The 25,382-nt window shown below is 45.9% G+C and overlaps 1 protein-coding gene across 1 annotated transcript; it reads left to right on the top strand.

Moving 5' to 3' along the window:
* On the top strand, positions 1–24,493 carry LOC144891352 (uncharacterized). Its single transcript, XM_078774502.1, has 4 exons — positions 1–295; positions 7,552–7,638; positions 17,597–17,740; positions 24,169–24,493. Exons 1-3 carry the CDS (start codon positions 128–130, stop codon positions 17,738–17,740), a joined length of 399 nt encoding a protein of 132 aa, XP_078630628.1. The 5' UTR covers positions 1–127; the 3' UTR covers positions 24,169–24,493.
* The last annotated feature ends 889 nt before the right edge of the window (positions 24,494–25,382 follow it).

Genomic DNA, 25,382 nt, shown 5'->3' with positions numbered 1-25,382 from the left:
GGCGGTTCGGGTTGAGGAAGAGAACAGTGCAGTCTGGTGGGCCAGACAGTGTGGCAGACAGACCGTACAGTACATCACCCTGGCGAGCCAGCACCATGACGAAGTACACATCGAGGGGTCGTCGTGCATGTTTTGCGTGCTTTGCCGTACGGAACGCCAGGGTCTACTCCTGCTCGAACGAACACGGCGCAGGGCGAGTCCTCTATGGATCTATCAACAACAACAGGAACAGGAACGAGAACTCCGCCGGCAACAACACCTGCAGGCGAGTAGGAGTGCAGGACACGCCGTGCAGGTGAGCAGGGAATGCAGGGCACGCTGGGCGGGCAGGGAGTGCAGGGAATGCTGGGCGGGCAGGGAGTGCAGGGCACGCTGGGCGGGCAGGGAGTGCAGGGCACGCTGGGCGGGCAGGGAGTGCAGGGCACGCTGGGCGGGCAGGGAGTGCAGGGCACGCTGGGCGGGCAGGGAGTGCTGGGCGGGCAGGGAGTGCAGGGCACGCTGGGCGGGCAGGGAGTGCAGGGCACGCTGGGCGGGCAGGGAGTGCAGGGCACGCTGGGCGGGCAGGGAGTGCAGGGCACGCTGGGCGGGCAGGGAGTGCTGGGCGGGCAGGGTGGGCAGGGAGTGCAGGGCGGGCAGGGAGTGCAGAGCACGCTGGGCGGGCAGGGAGTGCTGGGCGGGCAGGGAGTGCAGGGCATGCTGGGCGGGCAGAGAGTGCTGGGCGGGCAGGGAGTGCAGGGCACGCTGGGCGGCCAGGGAGTGCAGAGCACGCTGGGCGGCCAGGGAGTGCAGAGCACGCTGGGCGGCCAGGGAGTGCAGAGCACGCTGGGCGGGCAGGGAGTGCAGGGAATGCTGGGCGGGCAGGGCACGCTGGGCGGGCAGGGAGTGCAGGGCACGCTGGGCGGGCAGGGAGTGCAGGGCACGCTGGGCGGGCAGGGAGTGCAGGGCACGCTGGGCGGGCAGGGAGTGCAGGGCACGCTGGGCGGGCAGGGAGTGCATGGCACGCTGGGCGGGCAGGGAGTGCAGGGCATGCTGGGCGGTCAGGGAGTGCAGGGCGGGCGGGGAGTGCAGGGCACGCTGGGCGGGCAGGGAGTGCAGGGCGGGCAGGGAGTGCAGGGCACGCTGGGCAGGCAGAGAGTGCTGGGCGGGCAGAGAGTGCTGGGCGGGCAGGGAGTGCATGGCACGCTGGGCGGTCAGGGAGTGTAGGGCACGCTGTGGCTGGTCGTGCAGGGCGGGGAGTGCAGGGCACACGGGGCGGGCAGGGAGTGCAGGGCACGCTGGGCGGGCAGGGAGTGCAGGGCACGCTGGGCGGGCAGGGCACGCTGGGCGGGCAGGGAGTGCAGGGCACGCTGGGCGGGCAGGGAGTGCAGGGCACGCTGGGCGAGCAGGGAGTGCAGGGCAGGCAGTGAGTGCAGGGCACACTGGGCGCGCAGGGAGTGCTGGGCGGGCAGGGCACGCTGGGCGGGCAGGCAGGGAGTGCAGGGCACGCTGGGCGGGCCGGGAGCGCAGGGAGTGCTGGGCGGGCTGGGCGGGCAGTGAGGCAGGGCACGCTGGGCGGGCAGGGAGTGCAGGGCACGCTGGGCGGGCAGGGAGTGCAGGGCACGCTGGGCGGGCAGGGAGTGCAGGGCACGCTGGGAGTGCAGGGCACGCTGGGCGGGCAGGGAGTGCATGGCACGCTGGGCGGGCAGGGCACGCTGGGCGGTCAGGGAGTGTAGGGCATGCTGTGGCTGGTCGTGCAGGGCGGGCGGGGAGTGCAGGGCACACTGGGCGGGCAGGGCACGCTGGGAGTGCAGGGCACTCTGGGCGGGCAGGGAGTGCTGGGTGGGCAGGGAGTGCAGGGCACGCTGGGCTGGCAGGGAGTGCAGGACACTCTGGGCGGGCAGGGAGTGCAGGGAACACTGGGCGGGCAGTGAATGCAGGGCACGCTGGGCGGGCAGTGAGTGCTGGGCGGGCAGTGAGTGCTGGGCGGGCAGTGAGTGCTGGGCGGGCAGTGAGTGCTGGGCAGGCAGTGAGTGCTGGGCGGGCAGTGAGTGCTGGGCGGGCAGTGAGTGCAGGGCACGCTGGGCGGGCAGTGAGTGCAGGGCACGCTGGGCGGGCAGTGAGTGCAGGGCACGCTGGGCTGGCAGGGAGTGCAGGGCACGCTGGGCGGGCAGTGAGTGCTGGGCGGGCAGTGAGTGCTGGGCGGGCAGTGAGTGCAGGGCACGCTGGGCGGGCAGTAAGTGCTGGGCGGGCAGGGAGTGCTGGGCGGGCTGGGCGGGCTGGGCGGGCGGGCAGGGAGTGCAGGGCACGCTGGGCGGGCAGTGAGGCTGGGCGGGCAGTGAGGCTGGGCGGGCAGGGCGTGCTAGGCGGGCCGAGAGCGCTGGGCGGGCAGGGAGCGCTGGGCGGGCAGGGAGCGCTGGGCGGGCAGGGAGCGCTGGGCGGGCAGGGCACGCTGGGCGGCAGGGAGTGCAGGGCACGCTGGGCGAGCATGGAGTGCGCAGGACCCGGCGCCAGGCGAGCGGGAGTTCAAGACTCACTGGTTAGTGAATCCAATGCAGATTATACATGTAGTTATTGTCAGTAGTCCGTGGGCCTCGCATCCACCCAATGGCCAGCTTTCCATCCTCATCTGTGGTCCATCCACATCCTTGAGGGCTTGACACAAAGGGTTGACCTTGAAGGCTTCGCCTCCAACTAGCAGCTTGGTAATTGGCACGAAGGACGTGCAGGAACGGACAATCTTCACATGGTGGAGTTGGCTGGATTCCACCTCTCCTCGTTTGGCACAAAATATTTGATATCGCAACTCATTGACATTATAAGGTGTTGGTAGAAGGTACATACATGTGACATGTGATCTCTTGTAGCTTTTGAAACAGTTCTGTGGATACCTCCCATGACTGTCCAAGCTGGCTGAAGGCCTCCTGATATGTCTTATTTAACTTCATTTGTTTCAACGCGATCATTTTTCCTCTGCCTGCAAATGCACTAACAGTATCACAACCAGCAAATGCATCATATTCATAGATTCCCCAAATTCAATCAAATTTTACATGCAAATCAGCGCTATTTTAACTACCAACTCAAAAATGTGTATGCTTAGTTCAATATATTTGATTGTAATACTAAAAGCAACTTGTTTTGGATACCTAAGGCATATTATTTGTTGATAATTAATTGACTAATAGCAATATGTTACATCATTTTGAATGATACTACCAATGTACGCAAATACCGGAGGGTACCGAAACAGTAAATTGCAAAATAAATAGACTAAGCTACTCTTCTGGAAAGGCCATCACATATTAATTCACTTATATGGACCCAACCAATAATGTAGTACCACTAAAGTTTTGCTCCCAATATGGTACCGATATCTGGTCTGGCCCATGGACTACAGTGCGCAATTTGAAACTTTGATTTACCATTTGCCTTGTTCAATGCGCATGAGGGTGAAGAACTATTGGTTCACGAGTTATCAAGTGACCACTATATTCGTCGTGTGTGCGTCTGTCTGTCTGTCTGTCCGCAGCATAACTACCCGATGATATTATCCGATCTTGATGAAACTTGGGTGGGAGGTTGATATCATGATCTAGTTGTCCTGCCTAGAGTCGGCGTATTGCGCCCATTGTGGGCGGAGCCACGCCCGAAAAAGATGTCTTTTTAGGGGGTAATCGAGTTCAAGCTACATCCTCTCCGAGGGGTTTGGTGAATCTGACAGGGGTTTCGGTATTTGGTTAGGCCAATGTCATGTGTCTAGCCCCACGGAGCTCGATGTTTCATTTTTCATTTTTTTGTTTTTTTATTTCATTTTTCTTTTTTTTGTTTTTTTATTTCATTTTTCACCGAATTTTCGGTATTGTGAAGCGAACTAACCTCATAACTGATTATACATTATTTTCTATCATTTCAAGGTCAGTAACCTTCGTTTTGACATTTCCGGGCCTGGCCTGGCCGGGCCTGTTTTGGTTATAGTCCGTCCTTTGTCATTGAATACCGCTCGCTCGTGAACCATCGTCGTCTCCTGACTTGTCTTATCTATTATTTATAGTTGATGTGAAGTGTCATTGAGGGTATGGGGTCTTTATTTCTATCCATATCGAGGGGGAGCAAGGCCTGTTAGGAGAGATCCAAGTATGAGTAGCCTCCAGAGGAAGTGGGTAGCCTGCAGAGGAAGTGGGTAGCCTGCAGAGGAAGTGGGTAGCCTGCAGAGGAAGTGAGTAGCCTGCAGAGGAGTGAGTAGCCTGCAGAGGAAGTTAGTAGCCTGCAGAGGAAGTGAGTAGCCTGCAGAGGAAGTGAGTAGCCTGCAGAGGAAGTGAGTAGCCTGCAGAGGAAGTGAGTAGCCTGCAGAGGAAGTGAGTAGCCTGCAGAGGAAGAGTGAGTAGCCTGCAGAGGAAGTGAGTAGCCTGCAGAGGAAGTGAGTAGCCTGCAGAGGAAGTGAGTAGCCTGCAGAGGAAGTGAGTAGCCTGCAGAGGAAGTGAGTAGCCTGCAGAGGAAGTGAGTAGCCTGCAGAGGAAGTGTGAGTAGCCTACAGAGGAAGAGTGAGTAGCCTGCAGAGGAAGAGTGAGTAGCCTGCAGAGGAAGTGAGTAGCCTGCAGAGGAAGAGTGAGTAGCCTGCAGAGGAAGTGAGTAGCCTGCAGAGGAAGTGAGTAGCCTGCAGAGGAAGTTGGTAGCCTGCAGAGCACTGTTGTGCTTCCTCTCTCTCCCTCTCTCTTTATTATATGTTCTATGTGTTAGCTCTTACACGGCCTTGACTAAGTCGAAAAAAGAAAGAAAGAAAAGCCATTGGTGTGGTGTCCTTGGTCTTTGGTATTAATAATGATTTGTTCTCCATCCCAGTTGAGCTGACCTCTTCTTAGCCATTCCAGTGATCCTTCTTTGTGTATCCCCAATCTGTCCAACTCTTGTTTATATTTCCCTTCTCTTTTGTCTTTCTCCCATTTGTCACTATATATCTGCTGATATTTCAAATTTTATTTTTCCTTTGTCTTTTTTGCAATCGTTGGGTGAGTGACGTCTTCTATTCGCGCCTCTTTTTGGATGTCTTTTGCAAGGTATGAGGGATACCTTTTCTGGTTTGCTGTGTGCATGCTTGTACACGAATTGTATTCGGTCATCTGTTGAACTTTTCACATGCACTGCTAATCCGACACTCGGTGTCTGTGTCTGTCTGAGAAACTTTATCCAGGGCCTTAAATTGATATGGTTATCACTTATCAGTCAAGGTCAACATCTCTGGGTTGTCCTGTTCTGTCAACGTTTGCTCTCGGTGATTACTTGATGCTGAAGGCACATGGTGCACGATGTCTAACTTCAGGCTGACAGAGAATCCAATTTTCCCTTTTCTCCCAATCTACCGTTCTTGTCCTCGGATATGTTTTTGAAAAGCTTTATAACTAAGTGATGCAATTCACCCTCGACTCTACATCACTGCTCCACCAACTGATCACACATCCTCTAAGATGATTTTGATTTGTTCTCGGTCTTTCGTGGTTTTTCTAAAAAAAAAAAATTGTTTGTTTCATTGCCACCTGCACAGTGAGCCCTTAAAGGTGTTCTTTGGGGGACAGGGGTTGATGTGTCTTCAGTGGTATCCAGAGATTAAAACTAACTTGTATGTGAGTAAAGTCTCTCCAAAGGAGGAGTTGTTCTAACCTTTGACCCCACAATGACCCTGTTAAACGAGTCCATGTATGGTTTGAACAAATTTTAGAATGGCCGACATATTTCTGCCCATTTTTGTTGATATAAACAGACGGATGGACAAACCTCTCCCCTGAAGCAGATTTGCTATAATTGTGACGTCATTATTATTCACTAGGGCATGCCCGTACTATATATATATCTAAAATTATATCCCCCCCCCTCTATTTACATGAAATGGTTTGGTCCATTCGCAAAGCCAAAGCGGACGGCTTGCGAGTACGGTGACAATCCCCCCCCTCTATTTACATGAAATGGTTTGGTCCAAAGCGAACGGCTTGCGAGTACGGTGACAATCCCCCCCCCCCCCCCCCTCTATTTACATGGAATGGTTTGGTCCAAAGCGAACGGCTTGCGGAGTTTGGTAAAGAAATCGCCATAGCTCGGTAACTACTTGTCCGATTAATTTAAAACCTTGAAAAGGCACATCCTCGGGTCCCCAGCAATATACCTGGCAAGTTTCAAGTATATCGGACCGGTAGTTGTCGAGAAACAGCGGTCGCATACACACACACAGACACACACACACACACACAGAGATTACTGGAATTATAGATAGACTAGGGCATGCCCGTACTATATATATGCCCGTACTATATATCTATCTAAAATTATATCCCCCCCCTCTATTTACATGAAATGGTTTGGTCCATTCGCAACGCCAAAGCGAACGGCGAACGGCTTGCGAGTACAGTGACAATGCCCCCCCTCTATTTACATGAATGGTTTGGTCCATTCGCAACGACCACAGAACCCCCCCCTCTATTTACATGCAATGGTTTGGTCCAAAGCGAACGGCTTGCGAGTGGTGACAATCCCCCCCCTCTATTTACATGAAATGGTTCGGTCCAAAGCGAACGGCTTCCGGAGTTTGGTAAAGAAATCGCCATCGCGTGCACAAACGCGCAGGAAAGCGAATGAATCGCAAATTCGTTTTTATTAGTTTTAAAACGTAGTTTAACGCCAACATAGTTTGCAAACGTGAAATAAATGAATACGCTGTCAAATGTGCCATCCGAGGCAGAGTGTGTCCGCCACGTTCGGCACACGCGATCGTTCGCTGCTCTCTGATTGGTTGAATCGTTTTTTGGACATAGCTCGGTAAGTAATTGTCCGATTAATATGAAACCTTGAAAAGGCACATCCTCGGGTCCCCAGCAATATACCTGGCAAGTTAAAAGTATATCGGACCGGTAGTTGTCGAGAAACAGCGGTCACAGACAAACAAACAAACGTACAGACGTACAGACAGACAGACAGAGATTACTGGAATTATAGATAGATGCTCAATAAGGATTATGTTCTCTTTTGATACCTGCTTGGGTAACTTGGCAGCAATTGTAATTTTTTCTTTTTCTCAAGTCTCATTGCCTCGGCTCTTGCAGTAGGTCAACCGTGGAAGACGCGTTTGTAACATTCTAAGGTTCCAGAGGTGGAACTGTGTGCGCGTCACTTCTCCAAATTGTGTGAGCCAATCAAATAACCCTTCCAGTAATTCCATGATGATATGTATAGCACATCTTGAGGGCAGGACTCCCCTGACCCAAAGTAATTCATTTGGAATGATTGTGTTGGTCCTGCAATGGCATTCCAAACTAGGCTTGTCTCAAAACTGCAGTTGGTTAAGGCTCCATGCTTGCTGTTTGAACAAGGTACAGCATGCCTTGCAAGTGAAAACCAGGTCACGCTTTATCTAGTCGCACTTCACAAGTTTTTGCCAGTGATGATGTTTTTTTGAGATTATCTTCTGCCTTACCCTCCCTGGCCTCCGGAGCTTCGGCTTGTATTTTGACATGGTCGGTCCTTTTGTAACTGAACGAGATGGATTCAATAAACGGAACCTGAGATGTGCTCTTTGTTCTTCTGAAGGATGCTGAACTGACAGATCGTGTATCATGGTGTGAGACTTCTTCCAAGGTGATGGATGCCATGTTAAAAACCAGAGGAGCTTGTAAGGTAAACCTATTACTACCTTTCAATTCTTTCAATTTTTCAATTTCAAACCTTCCTTTGATTGCTTTACGTAGAAATGGAGTAAAACAATATTATTTTGTTTATTTTTATTAAGAGCTGACTTTTTAGAGGGACGCACACTCTCATCTGAGCTGTCCGGTTTGCGTTTGAATCGCAACCCAGCTACGAACTGACCCTGGTGTTTCGCACGAAGGGTGATTCCTCGATGTGTGTGCCGTCCCTTGGATGGACGTTAAACTGGAGGGACACGTCGCCAGCACTGGTCGTTGGTGGATGGTAAATATCCCAGGGTGCCCTTCGCAAAGAGGAGGGGAGATCGCTGATATCATGGCTGGACACTCTGCGAAGAGTATGGCACATTCGATGATTATTATGATTATGATTATGATAATAATAGCAGTTGTCAGTATTGTACTGACAACAAATTTGCAAAAATTGGAAATGTCCAAAAGTGTACTTGCAATGTTTTAACTGTTGTTACCTCTGCCTCTGCCACCGAAGGTAGATGGAGGTTTAGTGTTCACCCCTGTCTGTTTGTCTGTGAGCAGGATGTCTCAAAGTTATGGACGGATCTGGCGAAATTTGGTGGACAGGTTGGGTGTTTAAAAAGGATGAATTGATTACATTTTCATTAAGATCCGGATGCCTGCACTAAAGTTTTATGTGATTCTTCACCATCGAGAGATAGTAGGGCCAAAAACGATATATGGCATGATATTTCAGTGTTAACTGATTTGGACAAAACTTGGTGGACTGATTACCTTTGCCTGAGGAGAGGGTATTGCATTTGAGTCCGTTTGTCTTTGTTTGTTTGTCCGCATAGAATAAATATGATTTTCTCTGCAAACGTTGGTCCAATTGACAGGAAATTTTCACCATAGATGCAGCACCACCTGTAGAATGTTTTTTAAAATGATAATTATAATAATTATGACGTCATAGGTCACATGGTATGGACACCATCTTGGAAAAACTGAAAAAATTTGCACCTATATATCTCCGAAAGCCCTACATAGAAAAAATTGAGACATGGCTCATTGTAAAGGACTCTCCATGGGGAATAAAATATGTTAATGATGTCATAGGTGCCTCCATTTTGACGTCATAATTGGACAAGTACAAAACTTCATCCGATCAAGATGAAATTTCTTGAGCATCATCTAGGGATAAATTGGTGAAAGAAAAAAAAACAAAAAACTATGACGTTATCTGTCACGTGGTTCGGCTGCCATATTTGTTTTAACACAAAAGCCTTTAAAAAAACACGTCCTGGCGAGGGTCTCCAATCTTTGATTGCTCTTTCTTGTTTTTATTATTTTTGAGACCGAACTCCGTTAGTATATATAACCGTGTTCGGTCCGATGTGAAATTTTAGATCCGATGTGAAATGGTATATATGCCATTGCTATTCAATTATTATGCATTATTATTTAAATACAGGTCACATTACAGTTTCAGGCTCATCTTTCCATTGGTAAGAGTTGAGCTCCTTTGTTTTAATGAATTACCAGCCACACATAGTCACAATACCTCACTTGAGTCTTTGCGCTTTAGCTGAGCTAGAAATGGTGGAAATATTCTGAAACTGCAACTTATTCTGTAGCTTTGCAGTACCTAAAACAATTTGTCCTACTGTATATGGCTCACAATTGCCGAGTGCTTGGAGCAAGAACGTTCATTGGGACCAGTAGGGACATGCATTGCTAAGCAATTCTCACTGTTTGTTAATATTGATGATCATAAGTCAAAAACTTGCAAGTGCAGTGAACAATATGACACAAAATAGTTGGGGATGGGGAGGAGGGGGGGTGGAATATGAATCTTTAATTAGCATCATGGAGTGTGTAAAACTGACATTTGTGTCGGTACATGCAATGGACTAAAACAAGATAATTGTTCCTTAATATGAGTATCTGCCATGCCAACCCCCACTGCCTCATTGTTTCCCTTTGTTTATTTAACTCGACCTCTGATTTATGGTTGAAGCACAGAACAATAAAGCCCTCGGGCTTTTTATCTTGGTTACAATGCATTTGTGTTCCGTTCCGGTTGCATACAGGATATGTTCGCTCTGTATATGTTGCAAACAGGACCAGCTGAATCCACCCCCAACCCCCTCAATGTTTTGCCACGATGTAAGTACTACACTGGATGGTTTGCTTTTGACTTTCCAGCATTTGTCATGGCAGGAATTTATAATTTGCTCATGGTGCCAGCGATAGTTCACCTACTCTTCGTGAAGGACACCGTAGGATATTTAACGTCCAACTTATGCCAGCAGACGAGACGTCAGTTTAACGACCGTCCGGGGGACAGCACACCCATTCATTGATGAATCACCTTGCCTGTGAAGCACCAATCAGAGTTTAGAGTCTGTTATGAATGGAGACCAGACAGATCAAAGGCGACTGTGCTATATCCGCACCATCCTCCTTCCATATGTCCCAATTTCCATGGACAAAGCGAATGTGTGTTTATCTAAAGGAAACACTTGTGTATTTGAAACACTTTTCAAAATCCAGTTTTTTATTTTTTTTGTATACAAGATCGAGGCTTGTGTAAGAGCGAACATTAACCCCCCCCCCCCCCCTCCTCCTACAAGAAAAAAAAGACACATAAAACATATAATAAAGGGAGTGGGAGACAAGATGGGGAGAGAGGGAAGCACACAAGTACAACAGCAGAGAACAGGGACATCGGGAGATCTGTGGGAGGGGAGAGGGCTTGGGTGGAGGAGGCATGGGAAGGGGGGGTGGGAGAGGTATAAAACACATGAACACTGCTAGGACTTCCAGGAAAGAAGTTGGTATGTCAAAAAAGTGGATTTAGGGTGAATAAATGGGGGTAGAAAAGATCAAAATATTTCCAAATCAAAAAGATTAAAATAAATGTTTAAAAAGATCATCTTTCCACACATCTACCCCAAATACTAAGAGCAACTTTTTATTATCACTCAAAGCAATTAAATCCTAGTGACTTTTCTTCATTTGCATTCAAAATCTTTTTTTTTTTTGGAATAATTTGCATTTTATTTAATTTGCATTCAAAATCTTTTGCAAAAGTCATTCCTCATATATATTATGACATAACAGGTCTCCAAGTGATGTTCAGGTATTCATGTATCGGTGGAATGTGGCACTCCATCGAACGGGTATTCAGTGAATGTTTAAAATGTTGTTTTGGAGCATTGTTTTTTTTTTGGTTTTTTTAAAGACTAGAACACCCACTCCCTCCAGGAGTGGCAGGAAGGGTCATGTTTGTATCTTCTTTGGGGTATATAGATTACAGTAGATCTAGGTTCTGGTCTGTTAGTCTGTGGTGGATGTGATAAAGATATAATGCCTCAAGGACTTTGGGATTCCTCCAGATTACTTTCAATTTAGTGTTAAACAACAGTAGTGACTTTAAATAGCTAATCGTTCGTGTTTGGGGTTTATAATATTTTAAATACTTGTTGGGGTGCCCATGAAATGTCACGATAAGCTATTTATACATGTTGTAATGCCGTTTGTCTGAGAAGGAAAAACACTTGGTTTGTAAGCAATACTATTGTTGTGTTTATGGGGGGTAGGCAATGAAATACCTTAGGGCCAGGTAGGATTGTATGGGGGTAGTGTGCTCCGAATGTCGCGATGAAGAAGAAAAAAACCTCCATGTACCTAAGTAGGGATCTGTTAGACCAGATGTCGTGTAAGGTTGTATATTTATCCCCATGGCGAGGGGTGGGGCTATGATAATTAGTTAGGGGTTAAGGGTAAATCCACTATGTAAATTGCCTCTGTGACCTTTTCCTTTGTTCCTTATGACACCACTACACACACTACCAACCAAACGATTGGCACCATAATTAATAACACCAAATAAAGTGACAGGATTCGGACATTTGAGCACCACCAATGATACCACCGACCGGTCATGACAAAGGCCAGCAAGTGGCCGTGAGGCCACGCCCCCAAAGAACGCTTAGTCAGGATGGCCATAGAGCGATGTGATGGCGGCTGCCAATTCGAGCACGAGTGGACATCGGATGACGTGGGAAACCGGGGAACAAAATAAATGTGTCCTGACATTTTCGTGGGGTCGTTAGATTGAACGCCTCGGAATGTAAAGCTCGTCACCTTGGAGGATCTTAATCCCCTGGTGAATGCGACACTATTATGCTTTAGTCATTGGTGTTATTACTTTTGGTGTTGGAAGCGGCTTTGGAAAAGCGATGAGCTGTCTTAATGTAAAAATACACCAACACAGATTCGGCCCAAGACGGACATCCCCTTGGTGGGGATAGGGCAAATTAAGTCGCTACAACCTCCATCATGAGACCCTTAGTCCTCCTGTCAAGATTGGTTATAAAATAAAATAACCACCTTTAGAGGCCATTTTTCCCCACAAAGCAGGGGTTGGCCTTTTTCGGGGACCGTGGTTGTTTTGTTTTTGGGTCCCCTTTTTGAAGCAATGTTTTACGGCCGGATGCCCTTCCTGACGCCAACCCTTTTTGCCGCCTTTTTACGACACACAGGGAATTACCAGTGAACTGGTACTCAATTAGCCGACCTCGGAAGGATGACAGGCTGAGTCAACCCCCTGGCGTTAATTCAGCGATCGACCGGGATTCGAACCCAGGATCCTAAGCCGCTCGCCAAACACCTGTCAAGATTGGTTGAGAATTGATAAGTAACGATCGAATGTATCATGGTCAGACAGACACCAAATTGTGTATTTTAGAAAGAAGATTTGACCGAGTCTTGAGTTTTAGATCCGATGTGAAATTACCTTAAATATAAACTGCATCGTGGCATCCACATCACTTTTGTGGGAATTTTGCTGTATGCTGCTTGGCGGTTAAACTCTGTGCACAATTATTTGGCTTTGTGCATAAACAACATGTGTGATCCTTTCCTACAGATGTACAAATTGTGGGGCAGAAGGCAAAAAGTTATATGCTGACCGTAGCCAATCAAAAACCAAAACGGACCATTTAAGAAACTGTGCGAGGAAATTAAGATTGCATAAACTGCAAAGGTAAAAGTGAAGTGCTTGAAGAAGCACTTTCAGATTCGGTTCGCCATTGAAGTACACACAAACAAGCAAATCTGAAGTACCACTGCTTGTCAAAATGCACACAATTCATTTTATTTATATATATATATATATATATATATATATATATATATATATATATATATATATATATATATTGTTACGGATTTGTCACTTCCGTTGTGGTGGTTTTCATCCACTGTAAACATTTTTGATTCCATGTACTATTATTGTTTTCAAAAGGTTTATTGTTTATGAACTGTTTTCAAAAGGTGAAAAAGTTAGAGTTAAAAGAAACCGGAAACCAGATCGGGAACCGGACGACGAAGAGGAAGAAGAGAAAGAGAAGGCGGAGCGAGTGGAGTCGGACAAGAAGCATAGTTGCTTTGCGGTCCGGAGCGAACATTGGCGAGCAAGAGTCACGAGTGAACTTTGGGTTTCCCAGGAAAGGGATTCCTGCGACAGAGTTGTCATCGCTGTGACAGATCAACCTGCGTGTCAGGTTTTGCAATTGATTCCGAAGATAATCATCGTCGGGCCGTTATGTCTCGAGTACGGGCCGTCGGCCATTTTGACTCGCGCGCTTTGCGCGTCGAGCAAGGTTTCTTTGCTTCGCTTCAGCCGCTCTCACCGCATTGACGTTTATCTGGTGTGTGTGTGCAACTCGGATTTTGAAGGTAAATATGAGGTTCGCCGACTGTGATACCCGAGGGTGTGATTTCCCAGTCGCCTGGAGGGCGCCTTTGGATTTCCCAGTCGCCTTGAGGGCGCCTTTGTGCAGCTTTGGCAGTGTGACTGTGACTGTCATTCGAACGGGATTCTGATCTCGATTGGACATTGATCTGACGATCGCTGGAGCGAATCCACTTTGGCTTGAAGCCGGGAATTAGAGACATTGGGAATCTTCTTCTTTCCGCTCACTTGGAGCACAGTGAGTTATATATTACGAAACTGATGGTACCATCATAGGACATATATTGATTGTACTTTTGATTACTATTATTGTTGTACTGTTATTCTTGTGTGATCTTAATACAATATTTGTTTGTGAGTAACAATTGGTGTGGCTTCCCCATTGATCTTTGACATACAGAATAACACATTTTTCTGCCGTGACCCCTCTCAGGGCTCGGAGGTACACCGTGACAAGGGGGTCGGGGAGGAGCACGTAACAATATATATATATATATATATATATATATATATATATATATATATATATATATATATATATATATATATATATATATATATATATATATATATATATATATATATATATATATATATATATATATATATATATATATATATATATATATATATATATATATATATATATATACAGAACATATAAATTAAATTGGTCGTTTGGACAGGACAGGTGTGATAGCATGATATTTTGACTTCTCAAATTAAAGAAGAAGAATGACTGCTGAGATCACAACCTGCGGCACAAAATATTTTTTCACCTCCGCTGTCCACTCGACTCCCTCATCCTTGCTGTTGAAGGTATTGTTACGTGTGTGGGGGTAGGCAACGAAATACCTTGGTCCAGATAGAATTGTGGAAGTTTAGAATGCTCCGAATACGTGAAGAAGAAGAAGCCCACCATCATGTAACTAGGTCGGGAACCCGTTAGGCCAAATGTCCGTGTAAGCGTTTGTGTGTCTCCATTCAAGGGGTGGAGCTATGCTAATTAGGTAGGGCTTAATAATAATCTTCAATGTGTTTTTGTGATTTTTGCCCTTGTGATTTGCCCTCGCCCTTGTGATTTTTTTTCCTTTTGTTCTTATAACACTCACTCGGCCAGCCGTGCAATCGGCACATAATTACAACCACCATAATCGCCGACAGTACCCAGACATTACGACCCCACCCAGCCGAACATTCTCTGGGCGTCAAGAATGGCCGTGAGGTCACACCCCGAATGAGGATTGGTTGAGGAGCGATGGGGTGATTGAATTGCGCGTCGCGATTGGAGCGAGCGTGACATCAGAGGGAACCTTCGAGAACGGAGGAAGAAAAAGTGAACGTCCTGCCATTTTCTCTCTCTGGTGCTGGCTGCATGGCGGACGGTCGCATATTGCTCTCCCTCTGGCGGTTGCATTTTCCTGGCTCGTCTGTGCTTGTGGAAGAAAAGACTGGGCAAGAGCGGTTTGGGATAGAGTCAGTATCGCGAGGGGAGCTTTGTGGAGCATGGAACCACTGGAGGAGGACGGGTTGCCACCGCTTCACGGCCCAGGGTGCCTTGTGGCGATTCGCGCCATCTTGTGCGCTCCATCACGGAGACTTGGGGACCATCCGTGCTTGTTCTCATTGGAGCAGGCTGAGTATCGGCCACCTCACCACCATTCTCTTTTATTTTATTTCTCCCTGTGTCTGTGTGAGTCTGTATGGAGGGTCCCTCATTTAGGAATTTTAGTTTAGGCTGAAAAAAATATATTGCTGGTCTCAGGTCAGACCAAAGTTCCAGAATTTATGGGGGTTTTTTTTTTTTTTTTTTTTTGAAAAACATGGATTGCACATATAAAGGTGTTGTTTTTTGTGTCCTCATGCCTTGCGGACTGCGGTCCTCCTCATCTGCCGTGGCGCGGTCCAGAGAGAAATTAAAGACAGCCAATGGGACTGGTAGGCCTTTTTGTAAATAATGAACACAAGCTTAAGTTATTTTAAAATGTATTTATTCTGAAAATCATTAAGTTCTTCAAGCATATTATACACTGCCATTTCGTTCTCGAGATCGCCTCGCCGTACCGTCAAACATTCCAATGCGTTGATCGCGTCAACACTGCGCAAGTGGTCGAACAGGCCGATGGGCTCCCACGTTCTCTTCTCCCAGTCCACCAGATTATCACAGACACTTACAACTTCATGAAAAACGAGATAGGATCCAGGCCTAACTAACGAGAACACCCGCAGCTCTGGGCCTTCTGGTTGCTTCACACGAACCCGACAAAGAACGTCTTCGTTTCAATAAATGACAATATCCAGCCGATTGGATTCATGACTTCACGGCACACAGAACTACTCATATCTTTGGAATGGCTGGGTGGATTTGGACAAACTAATCGTAGTTTTGTAGGGGAGAACCATACGCGAACGTCGATACCAATGGCGACCCTCACATACCTGTATTTCCCGAGATAGCGTGCCGGCCCGGCAACAACAGGTGCATGCTGTTGTAGGTACCGTTGGAAATTTGAAAGAAAAAAATAATAATTGATGCACAGGGTCAAAATCGATGTGCGTGCTGACCAGAGACCAGAAATATATTTTTCTCGGCCTTACCATGCATTCATTTTTATTGCCTGCATTATTTTCATTAAACCCATCATTTATTGCATTTCTTTGCCGTGCCTGTCTTGAGCGTTTGTTCATGGGTTTGGATAATTGTGGGTTCGGATAATTTGTTCGTGGGTTCGGATAAACCCCCCCGTCGCGTCTGTCTGTGCGGGTAAGGACCTCGGTATCCCTCCCCCGCGCGTGCCAAAGAGATAACACCACCATATTTTGGGGTATACGCCTTGGAGTTAAAGCTCATTTTGGCCATCCGTCACCCTGAGGTCTTCACTACAGGGTAGACGCGATAGTATTATACAATTAATCTCCAAGGATCTTCACAGTTTGGCTCAATATCAATTGAGTCAGCTGGGTCTGGTTTCAGGCAATTGGTGCACCCACTCCAAACAGGAGTGGCAGGAAGGGTTATTTATTATCCTATGTGAGGTATATCGATTATAGTATATCTAGGCTCGAGCCTCAAGAACGTCAGAGGTGTATTCATTTAGCAAGTTTGCACCCTCCTGCTCTCTGTGGTAATAAACCTTTTGTTCATAAAAACCTGTACGTGGTCTTTCGAGATATGGGACTTTTTCATTAACCATGACAATTGGCTTTCAAAATCCGGCAAAGGGCCGATTGGGAAAGCGCATGTGGTGCTGTTAAAAAATTACGTAACTTTTTTTTTTTTTTTTAAGGAGGCACGTACGGGCTTGATTATCCTTTACTAATAATTTAACACTCGACCCAAACAAAACTAATGGAAATCTGATGCAACAAAGCCAGACGGTGTATAATCAGCAGAGGCCTATATAGGCCTAACGTGCTAGGCCCACTAGAAAACAAATGGTGGCCATATAATTTCGTCTCTGCGCTATGGTGGGTGGAGTCAAGTGAGATGTGGGTGTGGTCTGGCAGCTGTCCAATCAATGGTTGCACATTTCAAAAATGGACCCCAACAATAACCCCAACAACCAACGCAAAGCTCTTGTAGACCTGCAACATGTCACAGGTAAAAATAGACGGGATTCAAACTTGTGGAATTCTGAGGAAAGAATGAAGAACTAGTCTTGCTGGTGAAGGCTAGTGTCGATTCCTATCAGGTCAAATGACAGGTCAAATGATGGATGAAATCAACAGGCCAATGATTGAAGAATGCTAACCGCCGTGGGAAGAAGCTGATGTTTCAGATGTTAACCCTTCGTTGGAGCAATATAGCTCTCATTTGAAGGCTTGCATTCGAAATATGCATGCAGGTGGCATAAAGGATATGTTTCGAGCTTTGTTTCTGCATTGTGTTAATGCATCATTTGAGTTTGTTGTAATGTTTTAATTTGTCTTGCGATTAAAGTTATTAAATGGTTTCCTCTTTGCTACGTGGCCACTAGCCTTTTGTATCCTTTCTCGAATGGAAGCTGTAACTAGGTGGTAGTTTTGTGGAAAGTTGAGAGGACACTTGAAACAATCCTTAAATTGCACATCACATGCCATATACATATTTTTTTCAAAGATGTGCAAAATCTTTTAACCAAAATCCAATTTGCATGTTCAGGAGTTTATCACCACCAATGGCAATATTGTGACGTGTATGGAGCAAACACTCGAATGTCTTTTGTTGCAGCTGTACTATGACGAGAACCCTCTTGCAACAGTGAGCAAACAAGAGCGACAACACATCCTCCGCTTTCACAATCCAAGGAGCAACAGGAATCACTGTGGATCCAACCTTTGCTCGCACCATTCAATTCCCTGGACAACTGAATGAGTATGTCTGTCTGTTTCATATTCAATCGAATAGTCTGCTCTGCTCCTGCTTTATTTGGTTGAACTGGAATGGAACTTTGGTCTTTCGTGTTTGGAATTACAAATTGGTCTTACATACTTGATTACCTTGCACCCCCTCTCCCAAAAACTTAAACAAAAATCTGCTAACTGTTGGCACTCTCAAGAAGCACAAAATACATTTGTATAACTATCATGAATAATAATGTACCATATTCCTTAGTGTTGGTGCTACCCACCAATGCTTATGATGGGTGGTTTTCCATTGTAGCAGTCATGGCAGGAATTTGAAAATTTTGTAAAGCATGCCAGCAATAACTGTTCTACTCTTTGCAAGACACCATGGGAACATAAACATCCCCAAAGATCCTCTCCTGGCAGAGATGGACTGTGCACACTGATAGTCGTGGTCAAAAATATTGGCACCCTTGCACTTTTTTCAAATAACTCACAATTTTCTCGAAAAACAAGTTGAAATTGACAAAAGTATTTGGTCTCCACAATTCTTTATTTCGCTGTTAATATTACAGAACCTTTGTTTTTGATTCAGAACTTAATATATCCTTTTAAATCAGAAAATAAATAGAAATGGCATTGACAAAATTTTTGCCACCCGAGACTTAATATTTGGTAGCACAGCCATTGGACAAAATAACTGCAGTCAAGCACTTCCTATAGCCATGGACCTTCCTACACCTCTCTACTGGCAGTTTGGCCCATTCTTCTTGTGAAAATTGCTCCAGTTCTCCCAGATTTGAAGACGGCCTTCTCCCAACTGCTGTTTTCAGATCTCCCAACAGGTGTTCAATGGGATTTAGATCTAGACTCATTGCTGGCCACTTCAGAACAGTCCAGCATTTTGTCTTGAACCATTCCTGGGTGCTTTTTGAAGTGTGTTTGGGATCAGTGTCCTGCTGCAAGACCCATGACCTTCGACGGAGACCCAGCTTTCTGATACTGGGTTGATCATTGCGCTCCACAATGCCTTGGTAATCTCCTGATTTCATGATACCATGCACACATTCAAGGCACCCAGTGCCAGAGGCAGCACAGCAACCCCAAAACATCACTGAACCTCCTCTATGTTTGATTGTAGGGAAGGTGTTCTTTTACCTGAATGCTTCATTTTGTTTTCAGCAAACATAGAGATGATGTGCTTTCCCAAAAAGCTCTAATTTGGTCTCATCTGTCTTCAGGACATTTTCCCAGAAGGGTTTTGGCTTGTTCAGGTGTGTTTTGGCAATCTCTAGTCGGGCTTTCCCAGTAATCGGGTCCTCCTGGGTCTCCTCCCATAGACCCCCCTTTCATTGAGTTGATGACGGTTGTTGCGAGTTCAAACTGTCGTACCTTATTCAAGGTATGACAATTCAAGGTCAACTTGAATCTCTTTGGCAGTTGATCGAAGTGCTTTCTCCACCATTCGAACAATCCGCTGCAATCTTAGATTGTCTTCTCTTGCGGCCACATCCAGGGACTTTGGCTACAGTGCCATGGTCCTTAAACTTCCTGATACCATTGCGCATGGTGGACACAGGAACATCAAGATCGCTGGAGATGGACTTGTAGCCTTGAGATTGTCCATGCTTGGCTACAATCTTGTCTGACCTCCTCAAACAATTCTCCGGTTTTCTTTATTTTCTCCATGCTCATTGTGGTACACAGTGACACAAAACAGCAGAATGACTCCTTTTCTCCAGTCAAACTGGTTGAATGAGTGATTTTTTTTTTATATTGCAGGCACCTGCCACTCATCAAAGGTGAGTTCAATTCCAAAGTAAAGTAGAATCACCTGCTTGAAATTCTAATGTACAACCCATTTTAGGATTTCTGTGTGTAAAGCTAAGATTTAGTGATTATTTTCAGCTTTTTTTTTTTTTTGGTTTGTTTTGTTCCACTGAAAACCAAAGAAATACATATGTGGATACCAAAGGATTTTTAAAATTTCAACAATTTTCTGGAAGAAATGGTGCATTCTATAGCAGAAACCATGGATACCAGTTCACAAATAATGTAAGTATTAAATTATTTTGAAGTACTCAAACTGTCTGTCACCATGGAAGTGAAGAGATTGCATTGAGACTGGTTTATTCTATGTTCCGAGTCAACAATGGACCAACCATACACCGCTTCAATCCAGTATCTTTGCAGTCACACCAAAGGGATTTCAGTGTTACAATTATATTTACTATATTATTATTAACGTTATTATTACGAAGACGATGTTACTGTATTAATAAAGAGGCTAATTCCTTACTCCCAGGATAAATAATACACCGCTTCTCAGTCATCCATGTACCATACACCGCTTCAATCCAGTAACTTTGCAGTGTTCCGATTATATTGTCCTGTCACCAGTGATTAAGATCGCCGGATGATGAATAGCCAAACGTTTTTTCAACTCCCAAACATGGCGGTTATGAGCGTGCACGAGATGGAGGCTGAGATATTTACCTGAATGGAACACAGGGGTTTATACCACAACAAACTAGAACAGCACTCAGTAGAAAGCATACCTCCGCAAGGTGAACAGTTTACATTTTGTATCCCACTGATAGGTCGTATCTGGATCCAGACCTGAACCAAAATCTAATCAGCTTGTTCTTCTCACCTAACCAATTTATGCACCTAGTTTTGTCATAACTCATCCATAACTGAGACATCCTGCTATATATCGTTTTTGGCCCCATCTCTCAATGGTGAAGAATCACTTAAATTCTTCTATCTAGATCCAGATCTTCCTCAAAATTGAATAGATTCTTCCTTGTCACACACACAACCTCTCCACCAAGTTTTGTCCAAATCAGGCCACAACTTTGAGATATCCTGCTATATGTTGGGTTTAGCCCTATCCCAATGGTGAAGAATCGCCTAAAAAATTCCGAATCCGGATCTTCACCAAAATCTACATTTTGTCCATGTCACATACACTACCCCTCTGCCAAATTTCATCCGAATCCGTCCACAACGTTTTGAGATATCTTGTACACAGACACAAACAAACAGACAGGGGTGAAAACATAACCTCCATCCACCTTTGTGGCGAAGGCTAATAAACAAACACGACAAATAAAATGCAACAATAATGAATTTAATGAGAAGAAATCAAGGAATGTTGCGGTAAACTAATTGAAATTCCTACTTTGAGGATCCTCACACAGTCACAAATACAAACACATAGGGGAAAGTAAAATGAAAATAAAATGCTCCTTTTTAGTGCCAACACTTAGCTGGTCCAAACAGGTTCGTTTGAGGTCGGCAGTGGTGGCCAAGTCCAACGCTTCCCATACCTGAGTGCCCAGTTGGTGCCGGCCGACAACGAGCGTGCACAGCCGTGAAGCGAGCAATGAAGACTGCTCTCTTTCGCTCTCCTCTGTCCAAAGCACCAAGAGCTCCACAACCTGCCGCCTTTATTGCTCGAGTGCCACAAAAGCACGTCCAACTCCATCCAGCTCACGATCGGAAACAGCTAAGATGGCACAGCTTCCTGTCCGAAAAACGAGTGACTCTTCCTCTTCCTCTAGAAGCTTCTTGATGACGTCACACTGACCAATGGCAAAGCTCTTTCCTAATCGCCTCATGTTTACTGGGCCAATCATGACCTTTCGGGGTGTGGCCTCACAGCTTTCTTGACCGCACATTTCTCTGTCTCTCGTGGGCGGGCTTTCGCCTATTAGGTCCTTTGGGCATGGCTTAATCCGGGAACATGTTTGCTTGCAGTAGGATGTTTTGCATGGCTGGCCTTGTCAGCAAAAATGTGAGGGGAAAATTTGAGGGAAAGCACGCATTGGGGAAAACTAACCTTAATCCCTACCGACAATTAGCACAACACCATCCCTCGTGTGATATACACAAACAACCTTACACTAGTTTCCCTACTTATTACATTAAGATTTCTCCTGTGTTCACGGTCCATGCTACAATTATATAATCCTACCTTCCCCCATAAACGTAACAATATTTACTTTATTATTAATGTTATTGGTATAACGAAAATAATACTACTGTATTGAGAAACCTGGACTAAATTGTCCAAAGCAGCCTGAAGGTGAGGCATGAAGGCATAAAGCGTAAGGCCTATACGTACTGTGTTGATGGAAGACCCATAACGTCTGTGCTTTCGATATTTGATAGTCATTTTAACAATTGGTGTTTGTGTTTCACACTGAATGAAAATTGTAAAGGTAGAGCATGGCGATTGATCTGACGGATTTGACGATATGTTCGGCCTGAACGACATATAAATCAAAACAGCGGTGTGTGGAGTCAGCCATCGCACACCATAATGACATCACATCACCCCCGTCATGTGACTATATCCTCAGCTATGATTGGTGTACGTTTGTATGTGAGGGACATACATATATATGGGCAGAAAACACTGTTCGAGATGGCTTTACCCGACGGGCTATGCCATAAGAATTGTGAAAAGAAGTACCACTCCTTTAATATTGTTACGGATCTCAGAGATGGCACTCCCCTTAGCAAAGGGGGGTTAATCCCCTTGGCCTGTTAAGCTGGCCGTCTCTAGTCCTGGTACTTATAACGCTCCTTTGCGGGGTGAGATTGGTCAAGGTTATTGGTCAAGGTGTTCTCCCGAATACCTTTACCAATCGCTCCGCAAAGCAGGGAGACAAGTACCGCTCGAACCACGGACAAGATGGTATTTGCCAAGCGGTTTAGCAATCCGCGATTCGAGCCGTTAGCAATTGACTAACCCGATTCTGCGTGTTGACCAAATCATGCCACAGGTACCAATGGGGAAATCACTAACGCGATCGGGGGAAGAAGAAACCAAAAGGGTAAGGAAGAACACAGGTTCATTTCTATACTAAAAGAGGAAACGAAAGGCAAATATACAAGTAGGAAAAAGCAGATACACAGGGCAACCTTAAAAAGTCTTAATTATCAACGCCCAGGACAGAACACACAGACTTACACGAAAGGGGAATAGCAGGCAGGAATGACTGGAAGAGGGAGAAGGTCCAGGTGGGACAGCAGGGCTGGAAGGTCCGGGCAGAGGCACAGCATTGAGGTCCGCTCCAGGTCCACGCTCCGGGCTGGAAGTGAACAGCCAGCAGCAGCTTCTGGTCTCGTAGCTCACATGGTCGGACAATGCGAATAAAGCGCGGGATTGTCGCCGTCAAATGGACCCACTCTCCTCCTTACAATGCTCCGTATCCTCGTCGGGTACCTCACTCATCTGCCGGATCACGTCTTCTCCTCAAGCAGTTCCTCGCAGCCGCTTTTATTGTCTGTCTCGGAATCGAGCCGCCGGCTCTGATGACACGCCTACCGGTTGGCTCACCTCGGCGCTGGTTGGTCGGTAAGGGCTTGCTGACTCGACCTCTGCTGACGAGTCAACGTGCCACACCTTGTTCTTGTGGCCCCGCCCCCTTCTTCCTCGGCTTCAGACCGCATGGCTTATGGCGACGTGGTGCCAGCAAAACAGCCCAATGCAAACGGCGGCGAATGCTGCCCTACTGTTACCGCGGAGACGATTGGGGGAATTGAAAGGGGCCTATCTTATTTGATTAATGCAATGCAGATTCAACTATTGGGAACAGATCCTTAACTGAAACACATAATGAAATAACTACGGAGAGGTCCTATGGTTCACTACGTGTTGTACATGGACTAACTAGGGTGCGATCTTTAACAAAGCCAATTGATGGGGATATTTACAGGGGGTCATTTATAAGGGAAACATTTACTAAAATTTACTAGTGAAGGTTCTAAAAACCGTAACAATATCTTCAGACGCATGGGGCTGCCAAGGCTGTTTCTCCTTGGCTAGGGTACACAATCCTTCATGGGTCGTCACTCCAACACAGGATACTCAAATGGTCATTCTTCCTCGGAGGGTGGTACTTGACATTGACAGATTGACAACCCTAACAGCTCGGAAGGATGACAGGCTGAGTCAACCCACGTGGTTATTTTAACGGCACGGCAAGGGCTCCAACTCAGGACTCAATAGCAAAACTAAACAGGAAGTGGCTTGTTTCACTGTTCTACTCAATTTTTCGACGTGTAGTGTTGAGAATGGAAGTAATGGAATTGAACAAATATCTCGAAGTCGAAATGTAAAATATACATGCAACTTTGAATAATATGGATTGTTAAAATGGCACAGGGTGGGCAATGAATTGGAGCATCCCATCGGGCAGATTTTTCTTCCTTTATGATGTGCCAACATGTTGAACTTGATGTAATCGGTTAAGCTACACGAGGGGATAACCTAATATATCACATTTTCCCATAGTGTTATATAAGTTTATTATTTGTATCTGAGCCCCTACTGTAGTAATTACTTGGACCTATCCATGTGCTTAGTTGACTTAACTTGGGATGTCTCTTCAATGGGTTTCACATTCTTGGCCTAAATTAACCGAAAGCATTTTCTCTGCACAGCAAAGACAAGATGGCTTCAGATGAAAACTTGGACATCATGTGCCAAATGAATCAAAGGATGGTGACTCACTTCTGTTGAGATTAAGCACATTGTAGGATAAACCAATCACGCTTGTTTTGATCATTCTATCCCTGCACAATGGAGATTATAAAACGACTTACTTTGCAATGCTACTACAAGTGAAGATTATGAATGGAAATTGTTTTACTGAGGAGCTTATCCTTCCAATAAAAGGTCCATGGATTTACGGATAAACGCAATGCTACAAATGAAATTGATTTTTTTTTTTTATGTGATGAAATAAAGTACTTTGGAACAAATGCACGTGAAGTGTGGAAATCTATTGTTGCATACATTGAACCACCTTTAGAGGCCATTTTTCCCCGCAGAGCAGGGGTTGGCCTTTTTTGGGCACTGTGGTCCCCTTTTTGATGACATGATGTCAGGAAGACAAATGATGAATTGCGAAAGATGATGGGAATATTGCCTGTGATTGATGCTGTGAAGAGGAACAGGTTGAGATGGTTTGGTCATGTATTGAGGAAGGATGAAAGTGACTGGTTGAGAAGAGTGATGGAAGTTAATGTAGAAGGAAGTAGAGGACGGGGAAGACCGAGAAAGACTTGGCTAAAGCTGGTGGAAGAAGAAATGCGGGCAAGGGGGTTAACAAGGAGAGATGCAGAAAATAGGGCAAAATGGAGAAGATTGTCATGGGGACCGCAAGGCTAACCCCCGCTCTAGCAGGGAAAATGGCCTTAAAATGCATGTTGTTGTTGTTGTTGTGGTCCCCTTTTTGAAGCAATGTTTTATGGCCAGATGCTCTTCCTGCCACCAACCCTGTTAGTTTCCTCTTGTGACACACAGGGAATTACCAGTGAACTGGTACTCAATTTGCCGACCTTGGAAGGTTGACAGGCTGAATCAACCCCCCCTGGTGTTAATTCGGCGATCGACCGGGATTCAAACCCAGGATCCTAGGATCCCAAGCCGGCACCCTAACCGCTAAGCCAACACCAGGTTGCATACGTTTAAGACTTAAATAAGGTGGTGCAAATGGTGCATTAACGGCAATAAGTTTTTTTTTGTTTTTTTTGTGACCTTTAAAATCATTTTTATTTCAATCGAATTATATACTTAACACTGTGTGGGCTAAGTTGTTCTATGGAGTTTTTTTAATGCCTCTGCCATCCAGAGGCATTGTTTGTGTGGTGTC

The sequence above is a fragment of the Myxine glutinosa genome, chromosome 3 (assembly GCF_964187855.1).
Source record: "Myxine glutinosa chromosome 3, kmMyxGlut1.1, whole genome shotgun sequence".
In the NCBI taxonomy this organism is placed as follows: Eukaryota; Metazoa; Chordata; class Myxini; order Myxiniformes; family Myxinidae; genus Myxine; species Myxine glutinosa.
The sequence above is the reverse complement of the archived record's forward strand: the minus strand, read 5'-3'. Positions and strand labels throughout refer to the sequence as shown.

What these genes read in the sequence shown, in the direction of transcription:
- LOC144891352 (XM_078774502.1), top strand. Translation starts at nt 128, where the DNA reads ATGTTTTGCGTGCTTTGCCGTACGGAACGCCAGGGTCTACTCCTGCTC. An exon ending in GTGCAGGACACGCCGTGCAG is followed by an intron (nt 296 to 7,551) that starts GTGAGCAGGGAA and finishes GTTCTTCTGAAG; the next exon opens with GATGCTGAACTGACAGATCG. An exon ending in AAACCAGAGGAGCTTGTAAG is followed by an intron (nt 7,639 to 17,596) that starts GTAAACCTATTA and finishes CTTTTGTTGCAG; the next exon opens with CTGTACTATGACGAGAACCC.